At 40.9% G+C, this 20,705-nt stretch overlaps 1 protein-coding gene across 5 annotated transcripts in view; it reads right to left on the bottom strand.

Moving 5' to 3' along the window:
• tbc1d22a (TBC1 domain family, member 22a) overlaps nt 1-20,705 on the bottom strand; it is a 397,563-nt gene that overhangs the window by 252,710 nt on the left and 124,148 nt on the right. For 2 of the 5 annotated variants that reach the window (XM_061959781.1, XM_061959782.1), the window contains 3 exons: nt 19,596-19,658; nt 19,293-19,358; nt 3,130-3,244 (listed from right to left, as the gene is read on the bottom strand). In XM_061959781.1, coding sequence (XP_061815765.1) covers nt 3,130-3,244; nt 19,293-19,358; nt 19,596-19,658 — 244 coding nt within the window. The remainder of the gene's footprint in view (nt 1-3,129; nt 3,245-19,292; nt 19,359-19,595; nt 19,659-20,705) is intronic. The other 3 variants (XM_061959784.1, XM_061959783.1, XM_061959785.1) reach the window with 3 other exon arrangements.

The raw sequence follows: 20,705 nt of genomic DNA, 5'->3' as shown, positions 1-20,705 counted from the left end.
AAGTGACTGTTTTTAGTACTTTTTTGTCTTGAAGGGGGAATTGCCAACTTCCTGTAGATTTTAGCCCGAGAATGTACCATTATGAAAGTTAGGTCTGAGTCAGACCTACATAGAGGATTTTGTTTCATGTCTTTCCGACCTTCCTAGTGGGAGTTACAGGCAGTCTAGTTTTTTTTTTTCCTAGGGGGCGCTAGAGCGCAATTTTGATTTTTGCAGTTTTTTTTTTTTATTAAAAGACAATTTTCGCAGGTCCTGATGTGTGGGTCAAATATGGTGAGTTTTGAAGCATGTTAAGTGGGTCAAATTAGTGCTCAAAGAGGCGGCGGAAGAAAAAGAATAAAGAATAAAACGAACGAATAACAATAGGTCCTTATGTCCCATTGCATAAGGACTCCCTGTGGGAGTCCCTTTGCAATGGGCCATTGCGGGCCCTAATAATAAACCCCTGACTGGAAGGATAGACAGAAAATCAACAATACTATTAAACCATGGACCTGTAACTACACGGTTAATGCTTTCCAGCCTGGCGAAGCTTAACAATGCTGTTGCTAACGACGCCATTGAATCTAACTTAGCTACGGACCTCGACAGAGCTATGATAAAAACATTAGCTCTCCACCTACGCCAACCCTCATCTGCTCATCAACACCGAAGCTCACCTGCGTTCCAGCGATCGACGGAGCGACGAAGGACTTCACCCGATCATCGATGCGGTCGGCGGCTAGCGTCGGATAGCGCGTCTGCTATCCAAGTCAAAGTCCTCCTGGTTGTGTTGCTGTAGCCAGACGATAATACACCGATCGCATCTACAGCTTTCTTCTTTGCAGTCTCCATTGTTCATTAAACAAATTGCAAAAGATTCACCAACACAGATGTCCAGAATACTGTGGAATTTTGCGATGAAAACTGAGCTTTTTGTATTGGATACAAAGGCGTCCCAATACTTCCGTTTCAACCATCGACGTCACGCGCATACCTCATCATACCTAGACGTTTTCAACCGGAAGTTTCGCAGGAAATTTAAAAATTGCACTTTATAAGTTAACCCGTCCGTATTGGCATGTGTTGCAATGTTAAGATTTCATCATTGATATATAAACTATCAGACTGCGTGGTCGGTAGTAGTGGGTTTCAGTAGGCCTTTAACTTTTCCACTACACAGGGGCCCACTCAAATATTAACACTGTATTAGTAATCTTACTCTTGATTTTAATCACATTCAATAATTATATCTAACCTACTTACAATTTACAACCTTGTCAAATTATATGAAAGCATGTGAAAGCACAAAGATTATCACCAAGGCTTCGGTCAGGCTGATTACAGAAATACAATTTTCATCTACACTATTTGAGTGATTTTCATTTGAATTATGATGATTTTAATGATATTATATATTTTCATTTTTGCCTTTCATGTAATTTTCTGTCAAGGACTTTAAATTGCTTTGTGTAGGAATTGTGCTCTAAAAATAAACTTGCCTTTCTTTGCCTTGAATCAAATATACTGCAAATAAAGGGACTAAGTGCTAAAATAAATACATTTTGACAAAATTACTAATAATAATGTATGGGTTTTTATCAAATTGAAGTGCAAATGAAAATACAGTTTCAATATTGTAGTCATAATTTGTGCGCTTCAGAAACCTTTCTACATTTTTAGCTCCAGACTGTTGGTTTGAGATTGTCATTACTGCCACGAGTGGTGGAAAAGTGTATTACAACTGTGTACCACTGCGGCCCGTAAGGACCACAGCTTAGAAATCTCTCGGGGGTGGTTGCGGTCCAACTATGGTTAAAAAACCCTGCTCTAAGGCAGTGTTTTTCAACCACTGTGCCGCGGCACACTAGTGTGCCGTGAGATACAGTCTGGTGTGCCGTGGGAGATTATCTAGTTTCACCTATTTGGGTTAAAGATATTTTTTGCAAACCAGTAATTATAGTCTGCAAATGGTGTGTTGTTGCTGAGTGTCTGTGCTGTCTAGAGCTCGGCAGAGTAATCGTGTAATACTCTTCCATATCAGCAGATGGCAGCCGGTAGCTAATAGCTTTGTAGATTTCGGAAACAGCGGGAGGCAGTGTGAAGGTAAAAAGGTATCTAATGCTTAAACCAAAAATAAACAAATGGTGAGTACCCCTAAGAAAAGGCATTGAAGTTTAGGGAAAGCTATGCAGAACAAAACTAAAACTGAACTGGCTACAAAGTAAACAAAAACAGAATGCTGGATGACAGCAAAGACTTACTGTGGAGCAAAGACGGCGTCCACAAAGTACATCTGAACATGACATGACAAGCAACAATGTCCCCACAAAGAAGGATAAAAACAACTGAAATATTCTTGACTGCTAAAACAAAGTAGATGCGGGAAATATCGCTCAAAGGAAGATATGAAACTGCTACAGGAAAATACCAAAAAAAGAGGAAAAAAACACCAAAATAGGAGCGCAAGACAAGAACTAAAACACTACACAAAGGAAAACAGCAAAAAACTCAAGATAGGTCACGGCGTGATGTGACAGGTGGTGGTGACAGAACACCTACTTTGAGACAAGAGCAATAGTGATGCATGCTTAGTTATGGTTTGAAATCATATCCAACAATTGCGACAACGACTTTTTACTGTCAACTGAGTTTAATTTTTTTATGATTTCTGCTGGTGGTGTACATCCGTATTTTTTCAACGCAAAAAATGTGCCTTGGCTCAAAAAAGGTTGAAAAAACACTGCTCTAGGGTACTTGATGAGAAAAGGTAAAATTAAAATAAACTCTGCTTCTTTCTACTTCTTTTTGGGCATGTTGGACTGAGCATGTGACAACATGAGACGTACTTTAACATCTGTTACGCTCGTTTGAAATCAACTAAACCATTACCATTTGCGAGTTCGGACGGAAAATGTTAGATTTTTCTGCGGCATAGAGAAGCCATAAGATTTTTACATTTCAAAAAGAAAGGAAAAGAGTCAGAGTTGAGAAAAGAAAGAGAAAAGCCATGAGAGTGGCGATCAAGCAGCAAATGAACCCTGATTTTTGCCTGCTAGGAAAGGTGAAAGGTTCTCTATGACTGACACCTCAGTCTGTGACAGTTCTGTATTAGTTACGGGGAGATGGAGAAGGAGTGAGGCTACTCACCGATGTACTCAAAGACGTAGACCACAAAAAAGGGCGTGACCAGGTCGTTGATGCCTTGCACGTAGCCGCTGGCCGGGTGCCGTATGGCCCAAATGAAGAGGATGCGTTCAAATATCTTTCAAACAGGACAGACATCATTAAATAATAGCACATATGAACAGTCAAAAACAATAACATTCTGTAAATGTACTGTACAGGTAAAAGCCAGTAAATTAGAATATTTTGAAAAACTTGATTTATTTCAGTAATTGCATTCAAAAGGTGTAACTTGTACATTATATTTATTCATTGCACACAGACTGATGCATTCAAATGTTTATTTCATTTAATTTTGATGATTTGAAGTGGCAACAAATGAAAATCCAAAATTCCGTGTGTCACAAAATTAGAATATTACTTAAGGCTAATACAAAAAAGGGATTTTTAGAAATGTTGGCCAACTGAAAAGTATGAAAATGAAAAATATGAGCATGTACAATACTCAATACTTGGTTGGAGCTCCGTTTGCCTCAATTACTGCGTTAATGCGGCGTGGCATGGAGTCGATGAGTTTCTGGCACTGCTCAGGTGTTATGAGAGCCCAGGTTGCTCTGATAGTGGCCTTCAACTCTTCTGCGTTTTTGGGTCTGGCATTCTGCATCTTCCTTTTCACAATACCCCACAGATTTTCTATGGGGCTAAGGTCAGGGGAGTTGGCGGGCCAATTTAGAACAGAAATACCATGGTCCGTAAACCAGGCACGGGTAGATTTTGCGCTGTGTGCAGGCGCCAAGTCCTGTTGGAACTTGAAATCTCCATCTCTATAGAGCAGGTCAGCAGCAGGAAGCATAAAGTGCTCTAAAACTTGCTGGTAGACGGCTGCGTTGACCCTGGATCTCAGGAAACAGAGTGGACCGACACCAGCAGATGACATGGCGCCCCAAACCATCACCCAAACATGCAAATTTTGCATTTCCTTTGGATATCGAGGTCCCAGAGTCTGGAGGAAGACAGGAGAGGCACAGGATCCACGTTGCCTGAAGTCTAGTGTAAAGTTTCCACCATCAGTGATGGTTTGGGGTGCCATGTCATCTGCTGGTGTCGGTCCACTCTGTTTCCTGAGATCCAGGGTCAACGCAGCCGTCTACCAGCAAGTTTTAGAGCACTTCATGCTTCCTGCTGCTGACCTGCTCTATGGAGATGGAGATTTCAAGTTCCAACAGGACTTGGCGCCTGCACACAGCGCAAAATCTACCCGTGCCTGGTTTACGGACCATGGTATTTCTGTTCTAAATTGGCCCGCCAACTCCCCTGACCTTAGCCCCATAGAAAATCTGTGGGGTATTGTGAAAAGGAAGATGCAGAATGCCAGACCCAAAAACGCAGAAGAGTTGAAGGCCACTATCAGAGCAACCTGGGCTCTCATAACACCTGAGCAGTGCCAGAAACTCATCGACTCCATGCCACGCCGCATTAACGCAGTAATTGAGGCAAAAGGAGCTCCAACCAAGTATTGAGTATTGTACATGCTCATATTTTTCATTTTCATACTTTTCAGCTGGCCAACATTTCTAAAAATCCCTTTTTTGTATTAGCCTTAAGTAATATTCTAATTTTGTGACACACGGAATTTTGGATTTTCATTTGTTGCCACTTCAAATCATGAAAATTAAATGAAATAAACATTTGAATGCATCAGTCTGTGTGCAATGAATAAATATAATGTACAAGTTACACCTTTTGAATGCAATTACTGAAATAAATCAAGTTTTTCAAAATATTCTAATTTACTGGCTTTTACCTGTATGTGTGAGGCGTGCATGCATGCTAAGCTGGAATTTTAGCACATAGATGGGTTTTTTTGGCAGCAGTTTTTACACAGCTTTTATCATAAGAACTGTTCAGCCTTGGCTCCTAGGGCCGTTCTTGTTTATTTTTATCTTTTTTTTTTTGCCGGGCACACTCCTTTCCTATTTGAGTGGGCTAGTAAAAGCTGTCAGCTCTTGTGAATTAGAGGCGGAGAAATGTTCTGTTTGTTTTCCCTGCACGCAAATGGATTTGCACCAAGGTACACATACATCTACTGGCACCTTTCTGTGTCATACATACATAAGTATTTTTTTTTTCCATAGCAGAGGGTGTCATGTTTCTGTCACTTCCTAAATAACCTCATAGCTCATTGTGTTAGAGAGAACGTGATGTCTTTTTTTTGTTTGTTTGTTTCAGGAGCCCCTTATTTTTATTTAAATAAATCCAATCACTGTTAAGACAGATGCAGCGCTCCTTTGGTCTTTCCCCTCCTCAAATCCTTTTACCTGCCTCCACACCGCGATCGAAGTGCCATCCATCAAACAAGAGAGGCTCTGGTGCCGGCGTGTAATGGGACTTTCTTTTCTTGCAGCCTCCAAAGCTGACATGCATATTTCACATTGGCGCCTACACAGAGAACAACTTCAAGTGAGCCTGTGTCGACAAGCGCCATCCCTGCCCACGTCGACTTGATCACAGGCAAATAACCAAACTGTTGGATGTGGAAGACGTTGTATTTTTATTTTGAGCAGCGTTTTACCCCCGAAAGGTTTGACCTGCGGTATACCAGTCGCATATAACACGTCGACCCAAATATAGACCGACGCCTCATTTTGGAGCAGGAAGAAAAAGCTGGTTTGCCTGGTTTACTGGTGCTCAAAAACCCCCATGCACATCCAAATCTCAATTTTTATTTATACCGATTCTCGGCTGTCAAACGATTAAAATATTTAATCGCGGTTAATCGCATTTTGTCCATAGTACTCAAAATTAATCGCAGAAAGATATCATTTTTCATCATTAATAAGTGAACTCGAGATAGATCATTTTTAAAGTTTTTAATACCATGACTGGACAATTATTTTGCCTTAATGAAATGGAATAAGAAACTACTTGCAGGGTTATTTTCCATTATTTTGTCGGAATACAGAATTTGTATTATTGCTTTATAGTAGGAGCACTTGCATTCAGAGGAGAGGAGCTACACTTCCATGTTTAGACAGCAGTTTCACGCATTAATAACATAAAATGTGGATCGTTACGATCATGCTTTGATTGTCAAAGATGTTAGGTGATATTTTTGTCTACATGATTAAATGTTTCTGATATTCTGTACTTTACATGTTGTACAAGTTAATAGTAGTACCATATTTTTCGGACTATACAGGTAAAAGCCAGTAAATTAGAATATTTTGAAAAACTTGATTTATTTCAGTAATTGCATTCAAAAGGTGTAACTTGTACATTATATTTATTCATTGCACACAGACTGATGCATTCAAATGTTTATTTCATTTAATTTTGATGATTTGAAGTGGCAACAAATGAAAATCCAAAATTCCGTGTGTCACAAAATTAAAATATTACTTAAGGCTAATACAAAAAAGGGATTTTTAGAAATGTTGGCCAACTGAAAAGTATGAAAATGAAAAATATGAGCATGTACAATACTCAATACTTGGTTGGAGCTCCTTTTGCCTCAATTACTGCATTAATGCGGCGTGGCATGGAGTCGATGAGTTTCTGGCACTGCTCAGGTGTTATGAGAGCCCAGGTTGCTCTGATAGTGGCCTTCAACTCTTCTGCGTTTTTGGGTCTGGCATTCTGCATCTTCCTTTTCACAATACCCCACAGATTTTCTATGGGGCTAAGGTCAGGGGAGTTGGCGGGCCAATTTAGAACAGAAATACCATGGTCCGTAAACCAGGCACGGGTAGATTTTGCGCTGTGTGCAGGCGCCAAGTCCTGTTGGAACTTGAAATCTCCATCTCCATAGAGCAGGTCAGCAGCAGGAAGCATGAAGTGCTCTAAAACTTGCTGGTAGACGGCTGCGTTGACCCTGGATCTCAGGAAACAGAGTGGACCGACACCAGCAGATGACATGGCACCCCAAACCATCACTGATGGTGGAAACTTTACACTAGACTTCAGGCAACGTGGATTCTGTGCCTCTCCTGTCTTCCTCCAGACTCTGGGACCTCGATTTCCAAAGGAAATGCAAAATTTGCATGGTTGGGTGATGGTTTGGGGTGCCATGTCATCTGCTGGTGTCGGTCCACTCTGTTTCCTGAGATCAAGGGTCAACGCAGCCGTCTACCAGCAAGTTTTAGAGCACTTCATGCTTCCTGCTGCTGACCTGCTCTATGGAGATGGAGATTTCAAGTTCCAACAGGACTTGGCGCCTGCACACAGCGCAAAATCTACCCGTGCCTGGTTTACGGACCATGGTATTTCTGTTCTAACTTGGCCCGCCAACTCCCCTGACCTTAGCCCCATAGAAAATCTGTGGGGTATTGTGAAAAGGAAGATGCAGAATGCCAGACCCAAAAACGCAGAAGAGTTGAAGGCCACTATCAGAGCAACCTGGGCTCTCATAACACCTGAGCAGTGCCAGAAACTCATCGACTCCATGCCACGCCGCATTAACGCAGTAATTGAGGCAAAAGGAGCTCCAACCAAGTATTGAGTATTGTACATGCTCATATTTTTCATTTTCATACTTTTCAGTTGGCCAACATTTCTAAAAATCCCTTTTTTGTATTAGCCTTAAGTAATATTCTAATTTTGTGACACACGGAATTTTGGATTTTCATTTGTTGCCACTTCAAATCATCAAAATTAAATGAAATAAACATTTGAATGCATCAGTCTGTGTGCAATGAATAAATATAATGTACAAGTTACACCTTTTGAATGCAATTACTGAAATAAATCAAGTTTTTCAAAATATTCTAATTTACTGGCTTTTACCTTTATATGAAAAATGTTTGGGTTTTCATTTTTTATTTAGTGGGTGCTACTTATATATTGGTGCACTCCATTGTGTAGAAATCCGATACATTGTAATAGAAGTGTAGATAGAACATGCTACAACAGAATGTAACCAGATATTAATAGTAAATTAACAAGTAGATTAATAATATTTTGGACAAAATAATACAGCCGGAAATAACGCAGTATGTTACCGCACAGAAGCCTTTACAGCCCGTTTTGAAATGGTTGCATTATCATTTATCCCATCCATCCATCCATCCATCCATTTTCTACCGCTTATTCCCTTTTGGGGTCACGGGGGGCGCTGGAGCCTATCTCAGCTACAATCGGGCGGAAGGCGGGGTACACCCTGGACAAGTCGCCACCTCATCGCAGGGCCAACACTGATAGACAGACAACATTCACACTCACATCCACACACTAGGGCCAATTTAGTGTTGCCAATCAACTTATCCCCAGGTGCATGTCTTTGGAAGTGGGAGGAAGCCGGAGTACCCGGAGGGAACCCACGCAGTCACGGGGAGAACATGCAAACTCCACACAGAAAGATCCGGAGCCTGGGATTGAACCCCAGACTACTCAGCAACTTCGTATTGTGAGGCAGACGCACTAACCCCTCTGCCACCTATCATTTATATACATCCATCCATCCATTTTCTACCGCTTATTCCCTTTGGGGTCGCGGGGGGCGCTGGAGCCTATCTCAGCTACAATCGGGCGGAAGGCGGTGTACACCCTGGACAAGTCGCCACCTCATCGCAGGGCCAACTCAGATAGACAGACAACATTCACACTCACATCCACACACTAGGGCCAATTTAGTGTTGCCAATCAACTTATCCCCAGGTGCATGTCTTTGGAGGTGGGAGGAAGCCGGAGTACCCGGAGGGAACCCACGCAGTCACGGGGAGAACATGCAAACTCCACACAGAAAGATCCGGAGCCTGGGATTGAACCCCAGACTACTCAGCAACTTCGTATTGTGAGGCAGACGCACTAACCCCTCTGCCACCTATCATTTATATACATCCATCCATCCATTTCCTACCGCTTATTCCCTTTGGGGTCGCGGGGGGCGCTGGAGCCTATCTCAGCTACAATCGGGCGGAAGGCGGGGTACACCCTGGACAAGTCGCCACCTCATCGCAGGGCCAACACTGATAGACAGACAACATTCACACTCACATTCACACACTAGGGCCAATTTAGTGTTGCCAATCAACCTATCCCCAGGTGCATGTCTTTGGAGGTGGGAGGAAGCCGGAGTACCCGGAGGGAACCCACGCAGTCACGGGGAGAACATGCAAACTCCACACAGAAAGATCCCGAGCCTGGGATTGAACCCCAGACTACTCAGCAACTTCGTATTGTGAGGCAGACGCACTAACCCCTCTGCCACCTATCATTTATATACAGAATAATATATTGTCTACAACAGGGGACTATTGCGATTAAGATTTTTGGCTATAAGGCTCATCCATAACCGGGGCCCATGTAAATTGAAACCTCAATTAGTGAAAGCAACAAACTTCAAAACCGCACAGTTTCTGAGGAGTGTTTTCATTTAAAAAATGCATTACTTGACAATAAAGCCGAATATAATCTAAATTGGAAGTCCAAATTAGGCACTTTATTTCGTTTTTACAACGTGATTGTCAGTGTATTGTCAACAAGTCACCTGTTCAAAAACAGGAGGAACACAAACACTTAGCTATCACTTATGGAATCCCCGCAGAATGGCTTCAATATACCGCGCTGCCAGAGATGGAACAGACTGTTGACTGCCTAAATCTCGGCTGAGCCCCGTGGGGGGGTTGAGGAGGGGAGCGAGGGCGCTGCAGAAACAAACAACTGAATGAAATGAAGCAGGGGTGATTTTCAGGTGGCACTGCAGCAAGCATAACCATATAAAAAGGCCCCTTTGGAGTCTGGTGCATGGCGGTATGCGCCAGGGCAGGGATATTTCAAATCAGTGCTTTGAATTTACACGCGAACAAAGGTTGGTGGGAAAAGGTGACGGAGATAAATCTACGCCACATATGATCCCAGATTATTCTGCAGTGCATCCAGACAGCCTTGAGTTGTATTATTTACACTGGGGGGCAAAGGGAAGGTGCAATGTGACTGCTAATGTGTTTCTGTACTGACAAATGTTAATACAGCACCTCTCCTGCGTCCTACACACAAGTACACCATGCTTTAATGAGTGGAAGTATGTGCACGCTTGTTTGTAGGTGCGTCAACTCGGGGACCTGGCTACCTCATTAGGCTGCATCTCATTATGTACTTTTATTGTATTTTCTCCTCAAGCTAGTGGTTAATAAGTACAGAATGCCAGGCAAATCAAATCTAACGTATAACCTATTAGATTTAGGGACCGAACATCTTGGCATGGGAGTGTGTGCATTGGTTTATGTTTCACTAATGTGCCTTGATAGCGACTGTTTAGTTTAATTAACAAGGTTTTCCTCTTGAACAACAACAGTGATGCAACAATAGCACTTACAAAGCCCTTATAGGCATTTATAGGAGCGCGGACCATGCAGAGAGGATAATTATGTGCATTTGATTCCATGCTTGATCGTAAATGTGGTGCAAGTGTGTGTGCCATGCAGCAGGGGCTTTCCTACATCCTATTCTGACCCAGATGTATTTCACGACTACACATGGTAAACTTAGGGCTGGACCATTTTGGCAAAAATAATAATGGCAGGGGTCGGCAACCCGCGGCTCCGGAGCCGCATGCGGCTCTTTGATCACTCTGATGCGGCTCAGCAGCTTACTTGCTGAACCCCTCAATTGTCCCGTGAGACTTTCGGATTTTAGTGCCTCTCGCAGAAAACTCCCGGGATTAATATTCACCGATTTTCGTCCTTTCGGCTATAATAAGGGCGTGCCATGATGGTACAACATTTGGCGCACTCTACAATCTGTATTAACAGCGTGCCAGCCCAACACTTGTTATACAATATACATTTTCTGCTTGCACACGTACGTGACAGCAAGGCATACTTGGTCAACAGCCACACAGGTTACACTGACGGTGGTCATATAAAACAACTTTAACACTCTTACTAATAATGCGCCACACTTTGAACCAAAACCAAACAAGAATGACAAACACATTTCGGGTGAACATCTGCACCTTAACACAACATAAACACAACAGAACAAACACCCAGAATTCCATGCAGCCCTGACTCTTCCGGGCTACATTATACACCCCTGCAACCACCAAACCCCGCCCCCACCCCAACCCTGCTCCCTCACACATCAACCCCCCCCTCTCTCTCTGTGCGTCGGTTGAGGTGGGCGGGGTTTGGTAGCGGGGGGTGTATAATGTATCCCGGAAGAGTTAGGGCTGCATGGGATTCTGGGTATTTGTCCTGTTGTGTTTATGTTGTGTTACGGTGCAGATGTTCTCCCGAAATGTGTTTGTCATTCTTGTTTGGTGTGGGTTCACAGTGTGGCGCATTATTAGTAAGAGTGTTAAAGTTGTTGTTTTTTATACCGCCACCGTCAGTGTGACCTGTGTGGTTGTTGAGCAAGTATGCCTTGCTGTCACCCACGTGAGCAAGCGGAAGCCCCATATCAAGGGTGGTTGATCAGGCACGCTGGCTGTAGTGGGTGCTATATGCTGTACCATCACGGCGCGCATGACGCTGAGCCATTCGTTTAGAACCCGCGTGCCGCACCAGCTTTCAAATTCCACATAAAGGTGTGGGCAGCGTGTCTGAGACCCCTGGTTTATACAAAGCAAATAAAAAACTTGGTAGACAGTGTTATTTCATTTATAATTTCAAAACAATTTTGCGGCTCCCATTGTTTTCTATAATTTGTGAAACTGGTCAAAATGGCTCTTTGACTGGTAAAGGTTGCCGACCCCTGGTCTAAGAAGACGTTTCGGTATCGTCTAGATTTAGACTAGACCTGACCAATCTAAGTCTACGCGCACCAACTTATAAAGCCTACTCGGATGAGAGGCGAAACGTCTTCTAATACAAACCAAACAGTCAAGTTGCGATCGATTGAATGCCCTGAGATAAGTAAGTAAGTAAGTAAAGTTTATTCTTCGGTCAATGGTCAACAAAATAAACAAACAGTTGTACATTCATAGATTGAAAATGAAAATGTTGCAGACCGAAAGGGTTTAGGCTGAAGTTGAACACTTATAGCGCCTAACCCTATAAACAATGTCAAGTACAAGATGAACTTCCGAAAATTATGAAATGTCTTTTGTACAACATATTATAAATACACATTATACACAATATGAACACTGTTCAATTATATACACAGTAAAGGCATGTGAAATATCCTTATACGCGTGTTAAACCTTTGTACCATTTTATATACTATATACAAACAATTATACTTCCATTATTATTTATATCCCACATTTAGTATTTTAATTAACATTGATCATAGTATTAACTACTGTGTTGATTCAAGAGTGATATATTTTTCCAAGACATTGGTCTTAAAGTGTTTTTTAAATGTGTGAATGGAACTGGAACATTTTAAGGAATCATCCAAGCTGTTCCACAGTTGAACCCCCCTGACAAACACATCTACTTTTTAAGCTTGTTCTTATCTTAGCTTTCTGGAAGACAGCTGAACCTCTGAGGTCATAGGGATTCTCTCTGGGTATGAACCTCTCCTGTAGACACTGAGGCAGCATGTGGTTATGAGCTTTGTACGTCACAATAGCAGTGTTGAGGTCAACAAGATCATGCAGTTTTAATGTTTTTAATTTAATAAACAGAGCATTGGTATGGTCATGATAATCTGCATAATTTACAATTCTAATCGCTTTCTTTTGAAGTAAGAATATAGAGTTGATGTTTGTTTTGTAATTGTTACCCCAGATTTCAACACAATAATTAAGATAAGGGAGTACGAAAGAATTATATAACATATTAAGAGCCTTTTGATTTACGGAGTTTTTGATTTTATGTAACATAGCAATATTTTTTGCCATCTTTGTCTTAAGTATATTTATGTACAGTTTCCAATTTAATTTATCATCTATATAGATTCCCAAAAATTTTGTTGAATACACCCTTTCTATCTCCATATCATCAATTCTTATTTGACACTGTATGTTATTTTTCCTATTTCCAAAAATTATATATTTTGAGATTACAATGACCTGGATGAATGAGTACATTTATAGACAATGACGACGATTATTAGGGCCCGCAATGGCCCATTGCAAAAGGACTCCCACAGGGAGTCCTTATGCAATGAGACATAAGGACCTATTGTTATTGTAAGGTTTTATTCTTTATTCTTTATTATTCTTCCGCCGCCTCTTCGAGCACTAATTTGACCCACTTAACATGCTTCAAAACTCACCATATTTGACCCACACATCAGGACTTGCGAAAATTGTCTTTTAATAAAAAACCAAACTGCAAAAATCAAAATTGCGCTCTAGCGCCCCCTAGGAAAAAAAAAAACTAGACTGCCTGTAACTCCCACTAGGAAGGTCGGAAAGACATGAAACAAAATCCTCTATGTAGGTCTGACTCAGACCTAACTTTCATAATGGTACATTCTCGGGCTAAAATCAACAGGAAGTTGGCAATTCCCCCTTCAAGACAAAAAAGTACTAAAAACAGTCACTTTTGCCTCTTTGAGCTGTAATTTGACCCCCTTAACATGCTTCAAAACTCACCAAACTGAATACACACATCAGGACTGGCTAAAACTGTGATCTAATGAAAAAACCTAACCCCAAATCTAAAAATTGTGCTCTACAGCAATTTTTTAATAAAACGCACAAAAAACTGCTCCTCGGATGAAAAAAATGACACAACTGCCTGTAACTCCCACTGGGAAGGTCGGAGAGACATGAAACAAAATCCTCTATGTAGGTCTCACTTAGACCTACATTTCATAAATTGACAACCCCCAGCAAAAATCTACAGGAAGTTTGCTATTCCCCCTTCAAAACAACTTTTTGGTCAAAACCTCTGAGCGCGTTTGTCGTTTCGGCTTCAAACTAACACAGGAGAGAGATTAAACCCTTGTGCATAAAATAACAGAACAGTTTTTTAATACCTGCTCCGGTTTTGATTTTATGACCCTTCAAAGACCCGCTGCACTGATGCTCCTGCGGTGCTGTTTTTTTAAGATGGCTGCTCAAAAGCAGGAAGCACCAACGTGCCCACACAATGCAGACAAGGTAGGTACACTAGACAAAAGTCTTGGGACACTTCAGACTAAAAGTAGACAAAAGTATTGGGACACTTAGGACTAGCACCTGCCAAATACGCGGGCCCGAACAACGCTGCTTGCAGCTTTAATTTTGATTGATATTGAAATCACGATTAATAACACGGATAATCATTGACTTTAAAATAGGAGTATTTATTGTACCACCAAAACTCAACTTTAAATTAAGGCTATCAATGTTAACGCGTTAACGCATGTGATTAATTCAAAAAAACTATTGCGTTATCACAAATGATTTAAGATTAATCACAGTGTTTGCTTTGACCGCCGGAGGGTGGCACGCATTGCACAGGCAGTGATCACGTCACACGCCAATAAGATGATAGTTAGAACGGTGTGTTTTGCGTCCTTCAAAACAAACTCCGACGGAACTTGAGATAAAACTGAGGTAATTAGCGGGTGTTACTTTCTTATCATCGACGCACATCAAGTTTAAAATTGCACATTAAAGCGAATCATGGCGCCGCTAGCATGAATGCTACATGGACAACAAACTACGCTGGCTGAGTTTATCTGCGGTTACCACAGATGAATTAAACAACGCCTTTTCGAAATGGACAGCCACCGCATGTAAGCCACTTAAAGGGGAACATTATCACCAGACATATGTAAGCGTCAATATATACCTTGATGTTGCAGAAAAAAAGACCATATATTTTTTTAACCGATTTCCGAACTCTAAATGGGTGAATTTTGGCGAATTAAACGCCTTTCTAATATTCGCTCTCGGAGCGATGACGTCACAACGTGGCGTCACATCGGGAAGCAATCCGCCATTTTCTCAAACACCGAGTCAAATCAGCTCTGTTATTTTCCGTTTTTTCGACTGTTTTCCGTACCTTGGAGACATCATGCCTCGTCGGTGTGTTGTCGGAGGGTGTAACAACACGAACAGGGACGGATTCAAGTTGCACCAGTGGCCCAATGATGCGAAAGTGGCAAGAAATTGGACGTTTGTTCCGCACACCTTACCGACGAAAGCTGTGCTACGACAGAGATGGCAAGAATGTGTGGATATCCTGTGACACTCAAAGCAGATGCATTTCCAACGATAAAGTCAAAGAAATCTGCCGCCAGACCCCCATTGAATCTGCCGGAGTGTGTGAGCAATTCAGGGACAAAGGACCTCGGTAGCACGGCAAGCAATGGCGGCAGTTTGTTCCCGCAGACGAGCGAGCTAAACCCCCCTGGATGTCTTGGCTCACACCATCCCGAAGATGATCAAGAGAAGAATATCGACCCTAGCTTCCCTGGCCTGCTGACATGAGGGTATGTCTACAGAATATATTAATTGATGAAAATTGGGCTGTCTGCACTCTCAAAGTGCATGTTGTTGCCAAATGTATTTCATATGCTGTAAACCTAGTTCATAGTTGTTAGTTTCCTTTAATGCCAAACAAACACATACCAATCGTTGGTTAGAAGGCGATCATCGAATTCGTCCTCGCTTTCTCCCGTGTCGCTGGCTGTCGTGTCGTTTTCGTCGGTTTCGCTTGCATACGGTTCAAACCGATATGGCTCAATAGCTTCAGTTTCTTCTTAATTTTCGTTTTCGCTACCTGCCTCCACACTACAACCATCCGTTTCAATACATGCGTAATCTGTTGAATCGCTTAAGCCGCTGAAATCCGAGTCTGAATCCGAGCTAATGTCGCTATAGCTTGCTGTTCTTTCCGCCATGTTTGTTTGTGTTGGCTTCACTATGTGACGTCACAGGAAAATGGACGGGTGGTTAAAATCAGGCACTTTGAAGCTTTTTTTTAGGGATATTGCGTGATGGGTAAAATTTTGAAAAAAACTTTGAAAAATATAATAAGCCACTGGGAACTGATTTTTAATGGTTTTAACAATTCTGAAATTGTGATAATGTTCCCCTTTATTAACATCTTTGAAGTCCCAAGTGCTGCAAAATGTCATTCATGTCGCCAACTACCGTCATACAAACCAGAAGTAGTTTGTACAAAAAAAAGAGATCAGCTCTGTCATTTGGAAAGGTAAACAAGCTTTTTTGTTTATGTAAAGTTGTTTATGGGTGTCTTATTACACTACTATTAATATACTGTACATCTGTACCTAGTTTGCTATCAAAGACTTTCAAATTGTGCACTTATTTCTTACTATACATACCTTCACCAAGTTTTGAGCAAATCAATGACTTGCAGATCAGTAAAACATAAAAAAAATGTTCCTGCTTGACATTTTGAATACAAAATTGTATTTGTATCCAAATATTACAATATTTCCTTAAAGGGGAATATTATCACAATTTCAGAAGGGTTAAAACCATTAAAAATCAGTTCCCAGTGGCTTATTTTATTTTTCGAAGTTTTTTTCAAAATTGTACCCATCACGCAATATCCCTAAAAAAAGCTTCAAAGTGCCTGATTTTAACCATCGTTATATACACCCGTCCATTTTCCTGTGACGTCACATAGTGATGCCAACACCAACAAACATGGCGGAAAGAACAGCAAGCTATAGCGACATTAGCTCGGATTCAGACTCGGATTTCAGCGGCTTAAGCGATTCAACAGATTACGCATGTATTGAAACGGATGGTTGTAGTGTGGAGGCAGGTAGCGAAAACGAAATTGAAGAAGAAACTGAAGCTATTGAGCCATATCGGTTTGAACCGTATGCAAGCGAAACCGACGAAAACGACACGACAGCCAGCGACACGGGAGAAAGCGAGGACGAATTCGGCGATCGCCTTCTAACCAACGATTGGTATGTGTTTGTTTGGCATTAAAGGAAACTAACAACTATGAACTAGGTTTACAGCATATGAAATACATTTGGCAACAACATGCACTTTGAGAGTGCAGACAGCCCATTTCAGGCGCGCTAAGAACATATATTTTTCCACGATTTCAGCACTCAGGTTAACCATACCTAAATAGACACAAAACTACACAAGACTACCCGAATGTACTCGAACGATTGAAAAAAATAAATGTTTTTAAGCTAAATTATTGGTAAACACGGTTTATGTATAATAATTTACGTAAAACCGCGAGTAATTAATAAAGTTTTCATCAATTAATATATTCTGTAGACATACCCTCATCCGCTCTCTTTTCCTGAAAGCTGATCTGTCCAGTTTTGGAGTTGATGTTAGCATCTGCTTTGAGTGTCGCAGGATATCCACACATTCTTGCCATCTCTGTCGTAGCATAGCTTTCGTCGGTAAAGTCTGCGGAACAAACGACTGACCATTTCGTCGGCTTTCCCCACAGCCTCGTATTTTGAACAAATGTCGTCCAATTTCTTGCCACTTTCGCATCTTTGGGACACTGGTGCAACTTGAATCCGTCCCTGTTCGTGTTGTTACACCCTCCGACAACACACCGACGAAAGTGAGAAAATGGCGGATTGCTTCCCGATGTGACGTCATCGCTCCGAGAGCGAATAATAGAAAGGCGTTTAATTCGCCAAAATTCACCCATTTAGAGTTCGGAAATCGGTTAAAAAAATATATGGTCTTTTTTCTGCAACATCAAGGTATATATTGACGCTTACATAGGTCTGGTGATAATGTTCCCCTTTAAGCAAATTTTATATATAAAAGCAAATAGTAACCTCAGATTAATCACACTTGAAGAGTGTGCTTAATCGGATTTTAAAAATCCATCACTTAACAGCCCTAATTTAAATATAATTACATAAAAAACTGACAAATTAGTAACAAATAAACAAAAAGTTAATAATAGTAGTAACAACAATAAATTAAAATAATAGAAGTATAATAAACATAATATTCAGTTTTGTAGTAATTTTTTCAATTGTTTTTTATCTTTTTCATTTATTTTACCACCATTAAGTGTGTGCTTTTTGTATCACAACTTTTTTTTAATAAAATACAAAAATCCTCCCATTTATTGGTGCGATACATCTTTGGACAATTTTGACCAATATTTTATGTCAAAGCATAATATTTTCTTGTAAATGTGTTTTAAGTACCATATGCTTGTGTAAGGTACTTTTTTTAAAACCTTTATTTCACCTTTATTTTTTTTAAAAACGGGAAAGAGAGAGCCTCTCAAGCTACATCTGCTGTCCTATTTGTACGTTGAACTTACAGCCATGATGTCGTTCACAACAACACAAGCAGATAAGATGTATTATGGGCGTATGGATTGTTCTTCCTCACTTTAGCTTTGTAGTTTAGTCGCTGTTTTGAAATTGTTTAGTTTAGGACGAATGAGAGATACCGGACACTAAGGGTGTCAAAAACAAATCGATTTTCGATTAATCGCAAATTTTATTTGTAACCATTCATAATCAATTTTTTAAAATCTTAAAATTTATATTTTCTTTTCTTTTTTTCCTGTCCTGCCACTCAGGCTAATCATATTGTTGATGGAAATGATCATGTCTGCTGTACAGATTGACTTTACAAAATAAAAGTGTTGAATACCTCTCTAGCCTTATTTGTATTTGACTTTATTAAATGTTTGGGTAATTTTATTTTTAACAAAACCAGTTTTCTTTTAGGTGATATAAAAAACCATTAGAGCTGTTTTTTCTATTTTATGGAGGCATGTAGCTAATCATAGAACTGGCAAAGTATTGATTTTGAATCGAGAATTGTTTTGAATCGAGAATATATTCTGAATCTAATTGTTACCCTCAACAATCCAATCGAATCGTGTGGTGCCCAAAGACTCACAGCCCTACTGGAAACATTATTCTCCTTACAATAACAGCATTTTACTCACATCTACGTCAAATTCATTGATAATCTGCATTTAAAAGCATATTCCGTTTTATTGGCAAATTCTGTGACTACGTTAACGCAGAAATACTATACTTGTTTTGTTGAGTTTAGTGATTATTGATTAGACATACTGGTGGTGTGTCCGATAAAAAGCAAGAACCATGGTGAGGTCCTAAACTTCTAGTAGACCTGGTCTTGTTTTCACTCACATCCACGTTTCAATGTTACAACCTTAAGAATGTGCATTCGCAGCCCATTATTTGTTGTTTCCGATTACCATATTTGTATTAACGTGAGAAGCCAAAATCGAAATCCAATGTATTGTCCAGCCCTTGTTAAACTTCAAAGTTCAAAAGAAGAGTGTAAGAAAGCCCTGCTGGCTGAGATGACGTGCATGCAAGGGCTTGAAGGAGGAGGATCTCACCTCTTGGACAGAAGCTTGTTGAAAGAGAGGAATAAGAGGATTAGTTCTCGGTATGTCAATGTGAATCTGCAGAGACAGAAAGGGAGAGAAATAAAAGACAAACTGAAGCAACGGGGCAGGTTAGCACGGATCAGACAGCGAGGTGCAACAGTTAATGGGTCGGCGTCCTCCCCACAGCAGACGGGCAACGTGACAGGCGGACAGAATTGTCAGAATGGATGCAGGACAGCGGCTGGAGACAAGCCCACTGAGACTGATTTGTTGTTGTTGTTACAGACTACTCACAGTCCTGCCCGCCCTTACCTCTGTCACCTTTGGCTGGAGCACCAAAGACTCGGGACTCATCCTAGGAATGTCTATTTGGATCTGACAGCAACATGGGAGAGAATGTTTTAGACACACAAACATTCACACACCAAACAGAAAGGTAGAAGTTGTTGATATCACTATTGAGGGGGGCAATGGCATTGACGAAAACGTCTGTGTGCATTGCAGCGTCAATGCAATCACTCTCCGCACCTTGCAGCAGGATTTAGTTTATGGCGTGGGTGTGCGGTCCCGAATGCCCCATAAAATAAAATGGCAAATCCGGTCTATCAGTCTTGCTGAGAAATAATTGCTTGGTTTTAATTTCCTCCTGTGCATTTTAAAAACTTTAGGTAGGTAGCTTGAGGTGGAACTTCAGGCATTAGCCGGAGACTAAAAACTTTGTATTCCACGCATGGTGGAATTTTTATGCTGATTTGTTTATCGTGATTACCAAAAAAAAATTTATTTAAGGGGTTGCCCACAGCCACTGTTGTTAATGTCAAGTCTTTTGATGTGGAACAAATACGGGTAAAAGCCAGTAAATTAGAATATTTTGAAAAACTTGATTTATTTCAGTAATTGCATTCAAAAGGTGTAACTTGTACATTATATGTATTCATTGCACACAGACTGATGCATTCAAATGTTTATTTCATTTAATTTTGATGATTTGAAGTGGCAACAAATGAAAATCCAAAATTCCGTGTGTCACAAAATTAGAATATTACTTAAGGCTAATACAAAATAGGGATTTTTAGAAATGTTGGCCAACTGAAAAGTATGAAAATGAAAAATATGAGCATGTACAATACTCAATACTTGGTTGGAGCTCCTTTTGCCTCAATTACTGCGTTAATGCGGCGTGGCATGGAGTCGATGAGTTTCTGGCACTGCTCAGGTGTTATGAGAGCCCAGGTTGCTCTGATAGTGGCCTTCAACTCTTCTGCGTTTTTGGGTCTGGCATTCTGCATCTTCCTTTTCACAATACCCCACAGATTTTCTATGGGGCTAAGGTCAGGGGAGTTGGCGGGCCAATTTAGAACAGAAATACCATGGTCCGTAAACCAGGCACGGGTAGATTTTGCGCTGTGTGCAGGCGCCAAG

Source organism: Nerophis lumbriciformis, linkage group LG05, assembly GCF_033978685.3.
Source record: "Nerophis lumbriciformis linkage group LG05, RoL_Nlum_v2.1, whole genome shotgun sequence".
Lineage (NCBI taxonomy): Eukaryota > Metazoa > Chordata > Actinopteri > Syngnathiformes > Syngnathidae > Nerophis > Nerophis lumbriciformis.
Note: the sequence above shows the minus strand (reverse complement) of the source record. Positions and strands in the feature narration are given on the sequence as shown.